Source organism: Pollicipes pollicipes, unplaced genomic scaffold (assembly GCF_011947565.3).
Source record: "Pollicipes pollicipes isolate AB1234 unplaced genomic scaffold, Ppol_2.1 Scaffold_7261;HRSCAF=8764_pilon_pilon_pilon, whole genome shotgun sequence".
Taxonomy (NCBI): Eukaryota; Metazoa; Arthropoda; class Thecostraca; order Pollicipedomorpha; family Pollicipedidae; genus Pollicipes; species Pollicipes pollicipes.
The window spans coordinates 7,626,516-7,644,823 of NW_023597054.1; the positions used below are offsets into that span (position 1 = coordinate 7,626,516).

Here is an 18,308-nt window from a genome sequence, read left to right on the forward strand (position 1 = left end):
AACAACTATTTGATGGAGGAACGATGTAACGCGAAAGCTTGTTCGATGCATAAAAGTTTAGCTCACATGGCTTGCCATTTTTTTTCTATTTCTTGGCTGAGGTTAAGCATAGGACAGAAAGGTAGAAATGACGTGAGAATGGGATTAAGAGAGGTCAAACGCGCCCACATCGTATTTATATAAGAACCATCAAGCCACTTCACATGTCATTCATTATGCCAATCATTTATTTCATCTATTCATTCATCACATGTCCCTTCTATCAAATGTCACGACTGTCCAATGTCATGGTAATACCTGTTGAATCAGCATGGTGAGAGAGTACTAAAGACTTTGTTTGAAGCGTCTATGCTTCATTACAATGTAAGTGGCCTTGCTGGCCCGTTGTGAGCGAAAATGCATTAAAACTAGCGAATTTCAAATTTCTTGCGTACCGCTACATATACATGAATTTTGACAAAAATGGCGGTGCTGAATTCATATTGAACTGCAGAGCCAAACTAGCCATGAGCACACGTTTTTTTCAAAAATTGTTCGTCAGGGACACCATGCTGACCATGATTCTGAAGGCCAAACACACCTATGTGTGCATGAACATCACTGGTTCTCCAGTGCAGCGTTCTGAGTAAACCGACATAAAAAAACAGAGCAGGAGTGAGCTATCATGGTCTGCTGAAAGACATGTACCAACCATAAGCAAGGCATGCAACTAAACACACACGCACAGTCAACCACCATCGCACGCATCACTCAAGCGGACATATGCACGTCCGTCACAAGCAGGAACACACCCAAAGCGGTGGCCGACCGAGCCGGCGAGCGGCGGCCGAGGCTCCGGTCGGGCTCTGTCCGATCCGACCCGGCCATACCACCGACCTGATGTCGACGCCGTCGTCCCTGACCAGCTGCGTCAGCCGGCGGCCGAACTTGTCGCCTCCGACGGCACCGACGAACGCCACCCGGCCCCGCTCGGCCAGCGCCCAGCGGTAGATGCGCGCCGTGTTCTGGGCCGATCCGCCCGGACAGAATGTCACCGACTCACTGTAACACCAGACGCCAGGCCCCAGTGACAGGCGCAGAAGGCACTGTGAGACACCGTGCGACGCGGCAGAACACGAGGTCGCTGATGAGCGCGAGATGTGATGACAAGGCAGAAGATGCAACCACTGTGACATGGACGTGGACACATGGCCACTGTGTTTTGAGAACAGACACGTGATCTTCGCAGCAAGTGAGCCATCAGCATCTCATACAGACTGGACCTATGATTCGTGACACAGACCACCGTGCGGCACGCCGGCTCCCGAGCCGAGCTGGGGTGAGCCCAAGAGCTGTGGCGCCGCGTCCCAGCACAGCAGCAGCTTGAGCCCCTACCTGGCGAACACCTCGTCGAAGAGCGGCCTCTGCTGCTCGCTGGCCTCGATCTGGTTTTTGGGCAGGAGATCATACTTGGTCAGCAGCTGATCGTCAGCCACCTTCAGCAGCATGTCCAGCAGCGGGTTGCCGAAGCAGAGCAGGTCGACGGCGCCGTCCGCCATAATGGCGGCCTCGCTGGACCCAAGCAGGGCCGCTGATGCTGCAGAGGGACGAGCAGCACGCTCAGCCACCGCCGCTCGTCGGCCGCACCGGCGGACCGGCGCCGGGTACAAGCAGCAGCCCCTCCTCATGGCATACCCTGAGCCCGATGCCACCCACGCAAAGCATGCGGGATACATTTGTTGAAAACTGTGTCGCTCCTCGACGCCCGGCGGTTTCAAGTCACGAAGCGACCTCAGACACCCCAGTCTCCAACGATGTAGAACGGGAGAAACCGGCGTCCAGCACCGGCCGAAACGACAGCCGCTGCCCCGAGGCGCCACCGATAATGCCAACTGCACCACTTAAATGAGTTCAGGACAAAATGTCTAGCGCACAGAGTAACATTGGTGGGAAGTGTCATGGACGCCATCAAGATATATTATGTTATGTACGTTATGTTGTTTTATGTATGTATGTTGTTGCATGTATGTTATCAAGTATGTTATGGATGCAATCAAGTGGCGTTCTGGAGACCACGATTCTGACTGCAGCATACAAGCGCACCATGTACGCCGCCAGCCAGGGCAGAGGTCACGCATCTGACCAGTATGCACGCACGTAGGGAACATGCAGAATGCAACTATGTACGGTGCTGAATCTAATCGTGCATCAGCTCAACCTAGTGCCCCAGTTTCGAACGCAAGCGTGTCTTCCGCGGAGGGCGTGTTTGATTATCGAATGTCCTTCGTGGTACAATATTAAGCAGTCATCCGAGTCTGTTTTATGTGTGAGTTGCGCCTGAGGCCAAAACATTGGTCCAGTAATAAAGCATACCATTTGCCTAGAAAGGCGACGGCAAAGGGCCGATTTATAGTTCGGTTGCTTCAACCATGACTTTTTTTCTTTTGGTTTAGACTTAACGTTCGAATCAAGTCTGGAAGACATGTGCAACACTTCCAGCGGAGTCAGCACTAAGATCGGAATCGACCATATTTTCCTCGACTCAGGGCATCGTCTCTTAACCTGCTGTCACGGGAATCGGATCCGTCTGATTCGATTCCAATGTTTAGCCAGACCTCCTAGAACTAGAAACAGAGGCGACTCAAAATTGTACCACGCTGCTGGCCGATGCCACAATCGGAGTCCCTCCCCCCCCGCCCTCGCCTTTGCGCTGGGGGCCGGAGTCGGAATGGGTTCTGCTGAGGCGAGACCGTGCGCCTGCGTGGACTCTGCATACGAATGTTAATTTAATAACAATAATATAATAATGGATAGCATAGCGATTCATCGATCAGAAATCCAATAATAGAGCAATAATAATCGGTCCAAATATTTTTAACAGTTGTAAATAAGTGGAAGTTCGAGTACGACTCGCGTTTTTTATGCATATACTGATCACGCATAAACACACTAGAGGATTAACACACTAAATATGACGAAAGACCGTCACAGCCTCCCTCGTGTTTTTTTTTTTAAATAAGATATTGCAACGTCCCATTCATCTGCGTCCTGCGTCCGATTCTTCGGTGAAATGAATTGTTTCACTTGAATCCAAGAACAACAAATACCGCGAGTCGGAACTCCATTTCATGTTCGCTTGCATTCCGACCATTCCTGCCTCCAGTCACTGTAGTTTTCGAACGCTTGAATAGATTGAACATCCAGTACAGTATGTATACCCATGAAGTGGACAACATTATATGTCCCTTGCATTACTCCCCATTAGTCCATGCTTTGATTTGAAGGATCCCGAGAATGACCATTTCTTTCCCAAACATATTATGAAGGGCTTACAAGAGTGAGAGTTGGCTGGAATAATGTCAAGCAATTCTGTGCATCCTTCTTGTTGTGTGACTTTTTAGTGTGTGACCGAAGATATTGGTGGCACGGACCCATTATTATGATTATGATAAGGATTTGACTTTCAAGGGCGCACCGACTACGTCGGTCATATGGCGCCCATAAAATCAACGGATAGTGCTGCCCCTGCCCCGCCCCGACCATCCTAGCTTGGACTGAAAGTGGCCTCTTGCGTACAGACGGGCGAGGTAGCCATCAACTTCGCACGCCCCGGTAGGTTTTAATACGCTTTGATACCTAATAAGCCAGGGAGAATAACGCTGAACTTGATTTACAACGGAGCCGTCGCTACCACTTTGCAGCCCACATGCACCATATGCACCAACCACAGACAGCCAAGTTGCCTGTAATTTCCCAGAACATCACCAGGATTCATCACAGCTATCATAGTTCCTAAAAAAATACCGGTGATAAACTCAGCGTCATCACTCACTTCTTAGTCCAGCAACCGCCTACACCACGGGTTTCGACTGTTTCATGGTGCATTGGTCGCAGTGGGTTGCGCTACACGCTATGTAATTTTCATTCTATTTTAACGGCCCAAAATAAAAACGGGCAGATCCATGGTTTACACTCGACAGCGCATGGCCGGCTCCACAATGCAACTATCGGTCAACACTGCTGCTAGTATCACGGTAGTTTCTTTCTCCTCAACAATAAGTTTGTCTCGTGTCCTAGCAACGCGAAGCCGTGAACATCTTGGCCAGGCTTCGAGCCGCGTCGCGCATTTTTCCCCAATTAGCAAATTCCATGCTTCCGAATGTCCACTAAAAGGGACAGTACTCAGTTGGCACTGCCCTGTTACAGGAGGCAAACGACGCCTGGTCTCAGCTTCTTTGTAAATGGCATTAATAAATAATTGTACATCTCGCTGTTGAAAACTGCACGAAGCTGTGACCGGTGGTTGCAGGACATTAGCCTCCAGCTAATACCACTGCCAGGATGGGCCGCGAAAGTTGAAAACTCTTTGGCTAACCATGCGGGACCTCGCCCCCTCTTAAAAAGCCGGTACTTCCGGTGCTCAAGTCATACATAGCCGGCGATTCGGCTTTTGTTTAACCGACCGTTGCTGTACGGCACGGCCGGAGACGGTCAAGCTATTGTTTAGCCGACCGTTGCTGTACGGCACGGCCGGAGACCGTCAAGCTATTGTTTAGCCGACCGTTGCTGTACGGCAGGGCCAGAGACCGTCAAGCTATTGTTCAGCCGACCGTTGCTGTACGGCACGACCGGAGACGGTCAATCCCCAGAATGCTCCGCGGCCTTTATCGCAAAAGTGGGACCTTCAGCAAAAGTAGGAGCAGTCTGCGACCTGGTATGCATTAATTTTACGGAACTGCGCATCATAAATATGATCGGACATAAGAAACACGCATCGGGATCTCGATCTTGAGTGCTAGGCATCAGGCATCAGAGGCATCAGGCTAGGCATCAGATCTCAAGTAATCCAGCAACTGTGTAAAACTTTACTGCAGGATCGTTTGACGGCCTCCATCCATTTAATATACCTAGTGATCCTCCAGAACACAAGTTTGCCATAATGCTTCAAATGGTTTTCAAATATCCATCTTTTAAAATTATGTTGTAGGATATTCCGGAACAAATTTGGTAACCAGTTGCGTTCTACTTGGCATCCCGGACGTGAAATTTGGCTGATCCCCGTCGTTTTACAAATTTGTCGGTTTTTTTTTTGGGGGGGGGGTTAAGGAGGTTGTAAAAAAGAGGCGGTTCTGTCTCATCTCTGACGAGACACCTTCTTATAGGCACCTTCTTATAGGCGCCTCCTGGCACACGGCCAGTTTCAGAATGCGTCTAGTTTTCTTTACGCATCAGCCCCAGGATTCGATTTTACAACCAACCCCGAAAGGGACGGATTGCTGTCAAATATGACGCAACAGGCTTAGGTTTTATAATCGACAAACCGACAGATTGCTGCCAGATTTCCAGCAATGTTGAAAGGCTCTAAAGGCGGATTTAATATTTATTCCAAAAAACTCTGAGGCTCCTCAGGGAATCAAATATGTATCAGGTATCTAAAAGTTTTCAAGTGGTGGGAGATCTGCCGGGATCCAGGATATGTCATGTTTTTATAGATGTCGTTTGGGATTCAGGATATTTTGAACTCTTGTAAAGCATCTCCTGGCAACGGGCCTCCTCCAGACGTTTCAGGAGACTTCTCATGCTCCTAAATCCATTTGTATCCGTCTAACGACTCACTAAATCCAGGATGCACTTCTTATCTCCAAACACGTCTGCTTCGCACATGCTTAGGATAGTGATTTTCGACCCCGGCTGCCGCACACAGCCGAGCCGCCGTCGTTCGACACCACGACCGGTGTCATCAGGGTCATCCGGGTCCGCTTCCCCCCCCCCCCCCCACCTCCTATCGTCCGTCGCCATGAGAGGGGTGGGGTGGGGCGATGCGCAATGGAGGGGTGGCCTTGCCACTTCCGGCAGTGCGCGAAACAGTGGCGGCCGGCCGCGCCACCAGTCCAGGCGGACCACCCACGGCCGCCCTGCTGTCTGGAGAGCGACGGAAGCAGAACACAGACGATCCGACGCATGAACTTCATCGAGCACTGAAATGTGATAATGTTGACGCGTGCTGTGTGATGTGCTGAGTGCGATAACGATAGGTGCTGTGCGGTGCTGATAAATATCGAAAATTTGCGGTGCAGGAAAGACTTCCGCATGATATGGGACATGCATCTAAAAGATGCCAGAAACACGCCTTTTGCACCATTCGTCAAGCTCACGCCAGCATTGGGCTATCAGTTAAAACCAGCAGAGGTGACCAACAATACTCAACTACCGCCACATGAACTACTGCAATTTATTGGCCTTCCGCTGATAATTGTAGCATAAAATGGGTATTTGAATCATGATCATTCATACGTCAGAGTTCTAGGTTTGGTGCCAATCCTTTAGCCTAAAAGCTAGGTAATTTTCAAGGAATGCGAAATCTTCACATTTGTCTTACAAAACGGTACCCACTCTCTGTGCGGCAGCGATGACGATTTTCTGAGGTATTCAGCGAGAAGCAGCTGCATCTTGCTTTCATGAAACATTACAGGAATGGTATAAAAAAGCATCAACACTGATGTTTCCGCAGTGCAATAAGGTAGCTTGTTTCGAGATGGCAGCAGGACAGCTGCCTCTTCTCCATCCCCTCATCCACCACCGCTAGGTAAAGGTTGTCGAACCATGAGACAGCTGTCATTTAAACCTGAGCGCCTGTCAGCAGGAAATAGATGGAGGTCAAAGCAATTGGTTTTCATTCATTCGGTGAGCACTCTACACTGACATTGCGTGATCCACAGGACACACTTTGTCAGTCGATGTCTTATCCCTCGCTCTGCGAGAGACCTGCAAGGCCATCTTTTAGTTTTTTGAGTGTAACCTCACACTGGTTTTGAGCACGATACTGAAATTTTGGTTGGTTGAGTTTACATATGTTTGCATAAGTCGTGATAAGTTGACGCCTCTGACCTTGACGGTCGATTATATATTCCTTTTTCCGAGGTGCTGTGGGCACCGCTTTCCTGGAAATTGACATCTAACACTTATTCTGCAGGAAATGCGCCCCATAGGTGTTGACCCTGGACTTTACAGTGACTTTACAAAGTACGCACTTGGCCATGACCTCATTTTACCTGTCCGGGGTCATATTCAACAGTATTCAGTCACATCTTGTCACATCCTTGAGGCTTTACGGCGCACCCAGCTGTTGAGGCTATGTGGCGTCACCTGCCTCTCACCCTGGCAGGAAGGGCGGGCACCGCGGGGAATCGAACCCGTACCTCTGGTTTCCCAGGCGCGCAGTGGTTAACGCAGATCCGTTAACGACTACGCTATCGGTACCCCGTAATCACATCTCCCTTATGCAGTCTTACGAGAGCTTTCTAATGTCGTTATTATCGTGACTCTTGCTTACTTACTTTTCAAAATCTTAGGGCGGGTCTGAGTTCCTTGAAAGGCCAATGAGAAAGCCCCTGTAGGGTGTGAGTTAAGCTATTGTCTTGGTTCAAAATGCATTTTGTCGTCATAACAGCGGAATCCGAAAAACATCGCCGCTCCTCTTGCAAGAGGACAAAATTGCAATAAACCTGACCGTTCGCTTACCCCTCTTAACACGCTCAAATTAAATGGATGTCTTTGAAGCCCGACTTGGGGTGTGGTGAGCTCAAACGTATGCCCACAACATAATGCCCCATCAGCAACGGATACAGGACCTGGGAAATAATGATAAACAAAACGGTAAGGCAAACCCGACGCTGACAAAAACGTTACGATGCGGTTCATCACCCCGTGTGGGAGGAATATGACCTTTGATGTCGAAGCGCCCTAAAATCCCAAATCATCGTCATCACCCAGTTGGAACATTCAACTTGCAAAATGAGCACCTGTAGCTATTCTCTAAACTCACGTGCCTCACGCCGCTCCTGCGCGTTGATGCATCCACGCTGGCAACATGCTGGTTGATTGTTATGGATCGTTTGTGACACAAGACAAACTGAAGTTCTCCAGCATTCATCCACGATACCTTGCGCCGGATCCACTCTTGACACCTTCTTTATCCACCTCCAATAGTCTTTTCCACCTCGCCGCTATCTGTGCATTTAGCATCCAGGACATAGTAGATCATAGGTCAAAAGGTACGCGAATATACATTAGTCAGAACCCAAACCAACGTCACTCGTGCCTCATTCTTTCCTTGTGACAAATGCCGACAAAAGAATCATATTCCTACTTTATCAATGGAGCCTCCAAATGCTTTTAGTAGGGCAAGTTTCTGGGTGTTGTGCATTTTGTAATCAAACGATAGACAAGCTGAGAGCAAAATAGCAATGCCACTTGGAACAACTGCTTTGATAGCAGTTTAACACCTCACCTGAAACTTTTAAGTTCCTCTCATGTCGGGACATCAATATTTGGATTTACTTTTTAGGGATAGTGCGGCGAAAACGTGGGAGCAGACGCTCCGTGACGTATTCTTCGCACGGAATGTACTAATTCGCCGCAACCTAGTGTTTCTGAAGAAGGAGGAAGTTGCATAGTGAACGTCACCTGAGCTAATGAAAAGGCCAGCAGGGACGACAGTAAAATGTGTGTTTACCTTGAACTGGATGTCGACCTAGTCTGCAAGGCCGTCATATCGTTAAATAAAATGATAGCGTTAATGATGGCATACGCCCATTCAAAGTGATGATCGCATTAGGTCAGGCTTTGGGAATAACCGCTAAGTACCGTTTTAATGGAGGTTTAAGCCCGACCAATATCATCGTGGAATATACGATTGCAAGCAAAGGGTTGCTCACGGTCAGTACAGTGGAAGTGTAAGGAATGACCTTACATGGCCTCACACTCTTTGGAGGTAAACTTCGGGCTTAAGCTAAACCGTCCGCTGCCGAGTCAATAAAGGCATCTTCTCTGAACAGTTATGAATGCGACTGTCCTTAAACAACTACTATCCGAAAAGTTATTGTTGCAGGATGCACACAGCACACTTTGAGCATGGAAAGGACAAAATACGCATTTCACATACTGTGTGGCTCTGCGAGCGCCTTGAAGTAGTGTTCATGATGAGGCGAAGACGTCCAAAAATCTAGACCCTTTGACCCGACTGATTTACACCTAAACCTTTTTGTCCGGCGTTTGTTCATAGAAATATGTCGCCCACTGACTTCGCAGCGGACAAAAGGTATTCAGCTATCAAGCCATTGAGTCCGAACATTGAACGCAATGGAAAGCAGCTTCAAGGAAGATGACCGGAGGCAGGGGCGCCTCCAAGGGCCGAGGGCAGGAGGCCCCACCCTTAAACCCCAACTTATTTCGTTTTTCAACATGGACGCTTAGATGGTGATAGACGCTGTCTGTTTTACCTTCCCATTCGTTTAACACGGCAAAAAGCGGATTCATCAAAAGGCGCAGTGGCTGAAGGGCGAGGGTCGGTAACATGCCCAGATCTCGGTGGCCAGGTATCGCTGGGGCGTGACACTAGCTTATACTAACGGAAAACACAACAGACCAATGGACTGAGATAACTGTGGGTCGATGTGTGCACGCTGCACACCAGCACGCGGAATTGTGCACAAACCATCGCTCCACTCGTCCTCTGGTGTTTCATTAAGGATTGGTGTCAGAGCTTGACATCCAGAGCAGTTAACGGAGTGGACCGAGCTTTACGGTGTAGGCGGACGTACCATCCACAAATCAACGACCGATCTCCACATTTTCCCTCTCAAAGGCGCGCTAGCAACAGGCCAGAAAGTAGCCCATGTTGCAACAGGCCGGAAAGTAGCCCATGTTGCAACAGGCCGGAAAGGAGCCAATGTTGCAACAGGCCGGAAAGGAACCAATGTTGCCTTTTCCAAAATCAACCTCAGAAAGAGCACGTTAGGGCCTACACTGAACCGATCGAACCAAGGCACACAGCCTGGCTCAATGCGACCACAGTCGTACGCACTCTTGTAGATGCATATATAAAGCAGAACACAGGCATTTTGCAAGCAGGCTTCTCCGGCCGCGAGGCCGAGCCCAGTGGCAGCCAACTGGGCCTGCCATCAGAACTGGCCCACAACGTCCGGCGCGGCCGCTCGCTCGCACCAGTCAGTGACCCGGAATCGTACATCGGAAGAGGAAGAGCGTGGCTTCCCCAAACGCGGCGCCACGCGGAACCATGCCCGGAAGGCACGGTGGCGCGACCCTGGCCGTCGCCGGCGGCAGGGCGACGCGCAATGTCACATCGCTGGCGGCGTGTCCCCGGCGGCCGGGCGCGGCAGGCTAAAATGACCCGTGTTGACGTGTGGATAGTTGCGCGGAGCTATCGATAGGCGGCCGTCGGCCGGCGTTAGCTGAGCCTCGCCCGTGGCCGTATTTAAGCCAGGGACGCCACAGGCAGCGGCACACTCGCCCGGCGACGCATCGGCAGTTAACTCCGACTCCGACTCCGACTCTGAGCCGACTCCGACTGTGCTACGGCTCGACACGGCCCTGCTCCGCAGCCTGACACGATGCTGACCGCCATCCTGCTGCTGGCGGCCGCCTGCGCCGCTGCCGCCGGCCGCGGCCTCAACCAGACGGTGATGGCGGTGGTGGTGTGCGGTCGGCCGCAGCTCCTGGCCAGCGGCGTCAAGGTGGTGGGCGGTGAGGCGACGTTCCGCGGCCAGCTGCCCTGGACGGTATCTATCCAGCTGAGCGGCCAGCACTTCTGCGGCGGAACGCTCGTCGGCCGGCGGCACGTGCTGTCGGCGGCGCACTGCTTCCACGGCCGCAGCCGCCAGGCCTTCTCGGTGGTGGTGGGCGAGCATGACCTGCGAGTCGAGGAGGTGGCGCAGCAGCGGCTGGCCGTCGCGCAGATTCGTCGCGCACGCCGACTACAAGTACCCCAGCTATCGGAATGACATCGCGCTGCTGCAGCTGGCCGAGCCGGTCGGCTGGGGCTTGTACGCGCAACCGGCCTGCCTGCCGGCGGCCGACGCCGCGCCGCCCGTCGGCCGGCGCGCCACCGTCGCCGGCTGGGGCTGGCTCGACGAGTACCGCAAGGGCGGCAAGCGGGCCGACGTGCTGCAGCGCGGCGACGTGACCGTGCGAGCGCGCGCCACCTGCAACCAGTGGTTCGCCGAGGCCGGAAAGTCGATCACGCTGAAGGCAGGGCAGCTGTGCGCCGGTTACAAGGTGGGCGGCAAGGACGCGTGCCAGGGCGACAGCGGTGGCCCGCTCGTGGTCAGCACCAACGGCACCTACACGCTGGTGGGGATCGTCTCGGCCGGCATCGGCTGCGCCCGGCCCAGCCTGCCCGGTATCTATACGGACGTGCACCACTACGCCAAGTGGATCGCGCGGAAGCTCGAGGACTCGGCCCAGTGACGGCCCCGCCGGCTCGGTGACCTCGGGTCGCGGACTCGGCCCAGTGACGGCCCCGCCGGCTCGGTGACCTCGGGTCGCGGCCAGTTGTCATATCCAGCTCAGGCTACCACAGCGACGCCCCGCGCCCCGTAGAGGACGGGCTGCACCGGCGGGGCAATGGGACGAGCTCACGTCATAATTGCGCATCTGATCTAATCAGGTTCATCTCTGATCTAATCAGGTTTGCTACGGTGCGTGTCTCGTTGTGAATAGGTCCATCTGACACCAGCAGGCTCGCAGTAGTGCCGTCTCCAACGGTGGATGCGTAAATGATGGTGCATGTGTGCATTAGCCCGCTGTGATGTACTGGAGGCTTTGAAACGATTTAATGCAATCAATCGAATGCAAACGGTGATCGTAATACAAGATACTACAAAGGGTTGAACTGCCAGGGTTTTTTGGCGCTGAGTCGCGGCAGTCTGGTGACTGGCCCCCGCCACATGACTGACACCACTCGCATAAGGTAAGTGCTCATGCCATTCGACTGCAGCGCAGCGATCTTTTCTACGCACGTCACACCCTTGGTGAACGAGAAACTGGCAGATGAGGGAGACAAGAGCGACAGGCTCAGCAGCCGCCCAGCACCAGGATGTGGCGCTGCCGTCGTGTACGACCGACAAGTGACTTGCTCAACATTACGTCCGGTCCTGTCTCGTCCGCCTGGAATGCAGGTACCAGTCCCGCGCTGCGCGAGCAGACCAGTCGCGAAGGCGGCGGCAGCCCACCAAGCGTCACCCGCGTCCCGAAGACGGCGCGCCGAAACACGTCATGTTTCCCCACATTGTTGTGCTGGATGGCTGGCGAGGGTAACCCCGAAGCCTCGCTTGTGGAGCGTATGGCGCCTTGGCTGGGGCCAGCCGCCGTAAGTAGCCACGACCGCCGTAGGTTGCTAGAGAGAGGAGCGTACGGTTTTTATTGGACCTCTGTGGGAACACGCCGAGCGGATCCCCCCCCCCCCCCCCCCGTTCCCTCCCCCAACACACATGCAGACATGCAGACATGCACGTACGTACAATTGCAACGCGAGGAAGGTCACCCTCCGCGCTACTGAGCTGCTTCCGCAGGGGCTGGTCACAGGACTGGTTACCTCCTGGTTGGATGGTTGGGCCAAGAAAGGGCCACAGAATGGCGGGACAACAGCGCTGTTTAAACTCGGAAGCCTTGGCTCTGTCATCGACGCCAGAGTCCCAGCCGGCGCTGTGTGTAACGCCTTGCTCGTGGAGCTGAACTATCGAGCGTGCCGGTACTGCAGTTACGGGCTAGTAAGTGCCGGTAGTGTGGTGGACAGGCCGCGCCTCTGGGAAACCGGTAGAGCAGGGTTCCGTTCTCCGCGGCGCTCGTCCTTCCTGCCAGAGTGAGAGGCAGGCGACGCCACGTAATCACAAGGAGCTGAGTGCTTTGTAAAGCGCTACGACCACGCGGAGCTAAGCTAACGTTTGTGCCATCCTAGCGTCCTGTGATGCGTCCACCAGGGCAGCCTGCTCGCTGGCCCTCCAGCCGCTGCAGAGACATCCACTCCAGCCACCCACCCTGGCTGAGGAGGAGGCTCCTGCACGCGCTGGAGGGCCGCAAACCCTGCACTGATCACCGGCTGGCCGCTCCCGACGGAGAGCGTCGCGGCGCCTGTGGAGCGCCGCACCGATGAAGCGGCGACCACAGGCCAGTATGCCACTTCCAGCAACATGGCCGCGCGTGAGGGGCCATCCGGCGCCGCACCAGGGCTGGCCCGCGCAAGAACCAGGACGGCCCATCATCGTCCAAACGCCAGACGCCACCGACCGGTCACAGCAATCTAATGCACTGGGAGGCCATCACGCTCTCCCAGTCCCAACAGCGGGCAGGTTTGTTCCCGCTCACGCAAGACACCCTCCTTCGCCTGGGCATGATGGAGGACAACTGCTGCTCTATGGGCGGGAGGCTGGACAGCGTGGAGTACCTGCTGGCTGTAACACAGTGCTGTCCACATCCAGCTATGGAGGCTGGCTCCATCATTCAGCACCATAACTTTACTCAGCACTCAGCTGACTGGTCAGCAAGATGGTGGATTTGCACTGACTGCTGACATATGTTGATTCATGCATTGATGCACTACTGCAGGGAACCTTCAGAGACTGTTCTTATCACTTAGAGGCCCCAGGTAGGGCTTGTAGCTTGGCAACTAGCATCTAGTGCAATGGGCAAAAATGAAGCTAACTGAAAGGGAGTGCCTCACATTGAAATGAAGTTTTGATCTGAAATGGCCACCTTGAAGACCTTTAGGTGCTATCCACACAATGCTGCCCTTCTCAAGACCTTAGCCCCTCTAGTTTCTGAGCTATAGGCCCATGAAAATGGGGAGAGTATTTCAGGGAAAGCATTTCAAAGTCACCTTGCCATTCATATCATAATAGTGCCATTCAGATCCTGACATCCCATAAGCCACGCAGCTATCGAGGCCACGATAAACATCATCGTTCAGGCATTCATATCTGGAGTTCCTGACCACTAATTCCTGTCAGGCCTTACTTTTCTGCTTCAAGCCCACAAGCTATCTGAGATCTGATCTTGCAGGTAAATAACATCCACAACACAGCTTTAGTCACTCCACTAGGCTTCTCACTCACTCCTGCTTGAAGTCAATCACACTATAGACTGTTCTCAGCATTGGGCAAAACATTAAGTTGTGTTTGGACAATCAAACCAAAACACACTTCTGTATTAATGAAACAAAACTCACAATTAACATCTAAATGGCATACAATCTTAGTTATAGAAAACCACCTTGCAATCTTGTGCAGTTCTTCATTATATACATTTAATGACATCTGCTAGGGCACTCAGAAACACATGTGTGTTGGAAATCCAACAGTTCAATTTTGATTTGTGGTAGAACTAAAACTGTTGGTGCTTCTCAGTCACCTGTATGTCAATTCAAAATTTAATTGCAAATGAATGTGTACTAGAGGGATCTGATTTGCCAAAAGATTGGTGTAATGTGCATTTTCTATTATTACTGTTCAGTTGAATCAACCTATCCTGAGGTCTGATTCAAAACAGATTTCTACTCATCTGAACTATGTTTATTAGTATAGCCCAGGAATATGCCCAGTAACATACTTTAACACACAGGTGGAATCTAGAGCTACAGCTTTAAATACAGGATCATGCTCAACAGTGTCTAGCTGCCCCCCCCCCCCAAAAAAAAGACTGACCTCAGGTTTATAAGTATCAGACAGAACTCCATGAAAAATCGCAGAAGCCCTTCCGAATGTAAATTTCGGCAACCCTCACCACCTGTTAAGGAGTTGTACACGTGACGACCAGTGAGATGTAGAAAAAGGCAGCACTGCTTGCAGTGATTTTACTGCTTTTAAAGTAGGTAAGTAGACAGCAAAGGACTTGTGCGTTCTCACCTTTCGAAAGAGAATGGTGCTGTCCGTGGATCAGGTCATTGCCGTAATGTCCTCCAAATCTCAAGGTCGCAAATATTGCAAAACAATACTCAAAACATTATCATAACCTGCGCTACTTCTTGTCGCAGTAGCGTATAGTTTGACATATAATCAGCTGGTATTTTTAACGTTTTATCTCTACAACAACTTACGGCAATAAACAACGGCCGCGATTCATTTCAACTACTGTGTCATTGGTAGACGAACACAAGCCCCGCTCACTCGAATGCTGGGCTGTTTCATACCAGCTACTGACTACTGGAGAGCGTTACATTAGCTGCGCAGTTGTGACCATCAAATTTGGGAATAAAAATAAGTTTGTGAGTGGGCGGCAGCGCGACCGCGGTCAAAAAGCTGTTAGATGAAGATATAAGTAACAGGAAAGATCTTGTGTGCTTGTCATCCATACCTCAAAAACATACACGGGAATGGAAGCATTTACGTTTGACGAATTACAGAGAGAAATTGCCCCAGTGGCTCCATTAGGCGACGACCCGCTTGTAGTCGTCCATTACCGCGATCTTGATGGGTGAGTTGCATCAGACATGATAAATGATAATGCTAGGGGTGCAGTTTTGGAAAATGCTTTCCCACTTTACATCAAACTTGAGGGGAAATGAAGCCCAAGTTGGGGGTGGGTGGGCTGAACCCCCCCCCCCCCCCCCCCCAGCTGAATAGGAACTGCACCCTTGGATTAGGATTTGATAAACTCTAAGCTATGCATTTTTACTGCTCTGGACAAGCTTGCACGATAACATTGGGCGATGAGAATGTCCATTGGCTTTTGCCTAAAATATTGAACATCGTGTTTTTGTTGGTGATACCTTCCTGATGCTTTCCTGGCATGTGTCTGCAGACCTTACCTGTTCCTGCTGGTGTCAATTTTCCAATCTAATAATACTCCACATGTTGCAGGGAAGTTTGGGGCCGAAGGAGATTGGAAAAAAAATGAAAACTTTTATGAAAAAACAGTGCCACTACTAACGGGCGAGCAGTACGCTGAACAGTTCAGACTGAAGAGGGGCACGGTCGGGAGGATTGTTGGACTCTTGGGGGAAAGGGATGAGAATCCATCTGGACAGGGGAGGGAACCTAATCCCAGAGAGAAACAAGAACTCCTCACTCTTTGGTACCTGGGAAGCATCATCAGCTTCAGAAAAGTGGCAATGCTCTTTGGTTTGGCAACATGCACTGCTTGGAGGTTTGTGGATGAAGTTATTGAAGACCTGGTCACAATGAGGGATTTGTTCACCAACATACCTCGTTTGGAAAGCATGGCACAAGTGATGGAGGGGTTCAGGTCGCTGAAGGGGGTCCCCAATGTGTGTGGTGCTCTGGATGGGTGTCATGTAGGAATACTACAGCCTCATAATCATCCTGAGGCATACATCAACAGAAAGGGCTTCTTCTCAGTTAATCTGATGGCCCTCTGTGATTCATCCCACAAGTTCATGGACATCTGTGTGGGGTGGCCAGGGTCAGTTCATGACTCACGTGTGTTTAGAAAGAGTACCCTGGGTAAGAGGCTGGCAGACCCCATCACTAGACATGCAATCCTGCCACAAAATGGTTTCATCGTTGGTGATTCTGCTTTTGAACTACAGAGTTGGCTCATGACACCATTTCGGGAAAATCAACTGGCAGAAAATAGGGAAAAGAAAAAGAAGTACAACTATCTGATCTCAAGCACACGTGTGGTAGTGGAGAAAACCTTTGGCATTCTGAAGGCAAGATTTCGACGTCTCTCCTGTGTGGAAGCGCAGTCAGTTCAGAAAGTTGCGAAGCTCATAGTGACAGCCGGTGTACTTCACAACATTTCACTTCAGGAGCATGACTTTTGGAAGGAGGATGGTGAAAATGAGGTCACTGAAGGCGTATATGCCGATGAAGAGATGTGACTGAGAGCTAGAGTACTGCGGGAGCATACAAATCCGGTACTCGTTGAACCATCCGCTGTCGTGGTGCGTAAAGAGCTAGTGGAAAGGCTTTGGGTGCTGTAGCAAGGCTGGTGGTGCTGCTGGATGATCACTGGCTGTGTTGCAGTGTCTATGGTATTTCCGTTGTGGTGTTCGCTGTAGGTCAGCATGATGTAGATTTTGCAATGCTGTGGAGGTCTGAAGGGCAGTGAACAAAGTGTTTTTTGCTGGCAGGAAATACAACATTTTTGTGATCTATGTGCATTCCAAAAGTCCTTACAGCAGTGACTGAAACTGCTTCCAAGTGAAATGTTACAATAAGAACAGGAGTCATCCAGAGACAGGTTAGAGCAGAGTCCTCTGAGGGCACATATATGCATACAAATTGATGACAGGAGTTAAGGCATTGCATGAGCATTAGAAACACATCATATTCATATCACCTTGTACCACAATTCGCTTTCTGTGTTAAATAGGCTTCACCTTTGTTGGAACTCCTTGGGATTTTTCAGCCCTCTCTCTTAGAAACAGTCAATTATCATCAAGTCACAAGATTTAAAAAATAATGTCCCGCTAAATCCCTAGTAACCCCCACATTAACTAAAAGATCCAAACACTAACATCATGTCGCCTGCCCCGCGCGCCGCCATGTTTGTGGATGTCCCGCCGACTACCGAGATGTTAAAAGGTTTTGCTAGTCCAGTAGTCAAGTGTGACGTCACACCCTTCACATCACGAATCCATCATGGCCGCCCGACCAATCATAGAACAGGATTTCGACTATTGGTAGTACGATAGTTAAAATGAAACGCGCCCAACAGTGGCCGGCAATCAAGAATTTCTAGAAAATTGAGAGGCAACCAGAATGATGAAGCATATATGCATTTTGACTACCACAGTTGTTTTCGATTGATACAGCTATAAGCAGGGGCGGATCTAGCCTGGAGTTGTTTTTTTTTTGGGGGGGGGGGGAGGGGCAACCGTTCGTCGCTAGCTGGCTGGTGTGGGATCCGAGGTCCAGTGCATGGTGCCTCTCGCGAGAACCTAGTAGGGACATGAAGTTCTGGGAATCTTTTGTGGGGGGAAAAACATGCTCTCAGAGGTTTTGGAGGGCATGGCCCCGTGACCCCCCCCCCCCCCATCCCCTCAGGATCCGCCTATGTCTATTAGGGGACGTAATGGCCAAGTGTTCGGCGCCTTGGACTCTCACTAACCAGGCTCGAATCCCGGTTATGTCATGGCCCATTAATGTTGACATGGCCAGTGCAGCCGCTGGCGCTCTAAAAGAAAAGAAAAACTAATAGAAATGGGTGCAACTACGTCTGTTGTGTTTTCTTTAAAACGAAGAGTCTGCTCTCGCAATGTTTATTTTAGGAGGCTTTCAGACCTCCTCCATGTCTGTCCTTAGCGGGGCGCAGGCACGAGGGTGCGGAAATATGGGCACGTGGCCTCTTGGGTCGGTTCCGAGGGGCCCAGGACCAACGATCATTGGGGAGGGCCAAAAAAAAACAAAGAACAGAACGGCAGGAGATCCCATGAAGAGACACCGACCCGCTGGGCCGAGCCCTCAAATGTCAGTCAGAAGGCCTCATGCGCCGATCAGGTGGCCCCTGGGACAACGCGGGCTTCTGTTTTGGTCAGCGAACACAAGCACTGAACAGTCGGTTCGGTGTCA

General features: G+C 51.2%; 3 protein-coding genes across 5 annotated transcripts in view; 2 read left to right on the forward strand and 1 right to left on the reverse strand.

Annotated features, from left to right (window-relative positions):
• LOC119111772 (adenosine kinase) overlaps window positions 1–14,951 on the reverse strand; it is a 28,625-nt gene extending 13,674 nt beyond the window's left edge. The window contains exons 1-4 of one of the 3 annotated variants that reach the window (XM_037235594.1): window positions 14,679–14,951; window positions 7,805–7,989; window positions 1,375–1,576; window positions 877–1,041 (exon numbers count right to left, since the gene is read on the reverse strand). In XM_037235594.1, the coding sequence (XP_037091489.1) occupies window positions 877–1,041; window positions 1,375–1,538 (329 nt within the window). In that variant the 5' untranslated portion in view covers window positions 1,539–1,576; window positions 7,805–7,989; window positions 14,679–14,951. Of the gene's footprint in view, window positions 1–876; window positions 1,042–1,374; window positions 1,577–7,804; window positions 7,990–14,477; window positions 14,541–14,678 lie in introns of those variants that run through there. The other 2 variants (XM_037235593.1, XM_037235595.1) reach the window with 2 other exon arrangements.
• Window positions 10,687–11,247, forward strand: LOC119112801 (serine protease 30-like). The gene is made up of 2 exons (XM_037237086.1): window positions 10,687–10,809; window positions 10,915–11,247. Exons 1-2 carry the CDS (start codon window positions 10,687–10,689, stop codon window positions 11,245–11,247), a joined length of 456 nt encoding a protein of 151 aa, XP_037092981.1.
• Window positions 14,952–15,085: 134 nt separating the features above from the next.
• Window positions 15,086–16,921, forward strand: LOC119111773 (putative nuclease HARBI1). The gene is made up of 2 exons (XM_037235596.1): window positions 15,086–15,246; window positions 15,633–16,921. Exons 1-2 carry the CDS (start codon window positions 15,243–15,245, stop codon window positions 16,613–16,615), a joined length of 987 nt encoding a protein of 328 aa, XP_037091491.1. The 5' UTR covers window positions 15,086–15,242; the 3' UTR covers window positions 16,616–16,921.
• Window positions 16,922–18,308: the final 1,387 nt, after the last annotated feature.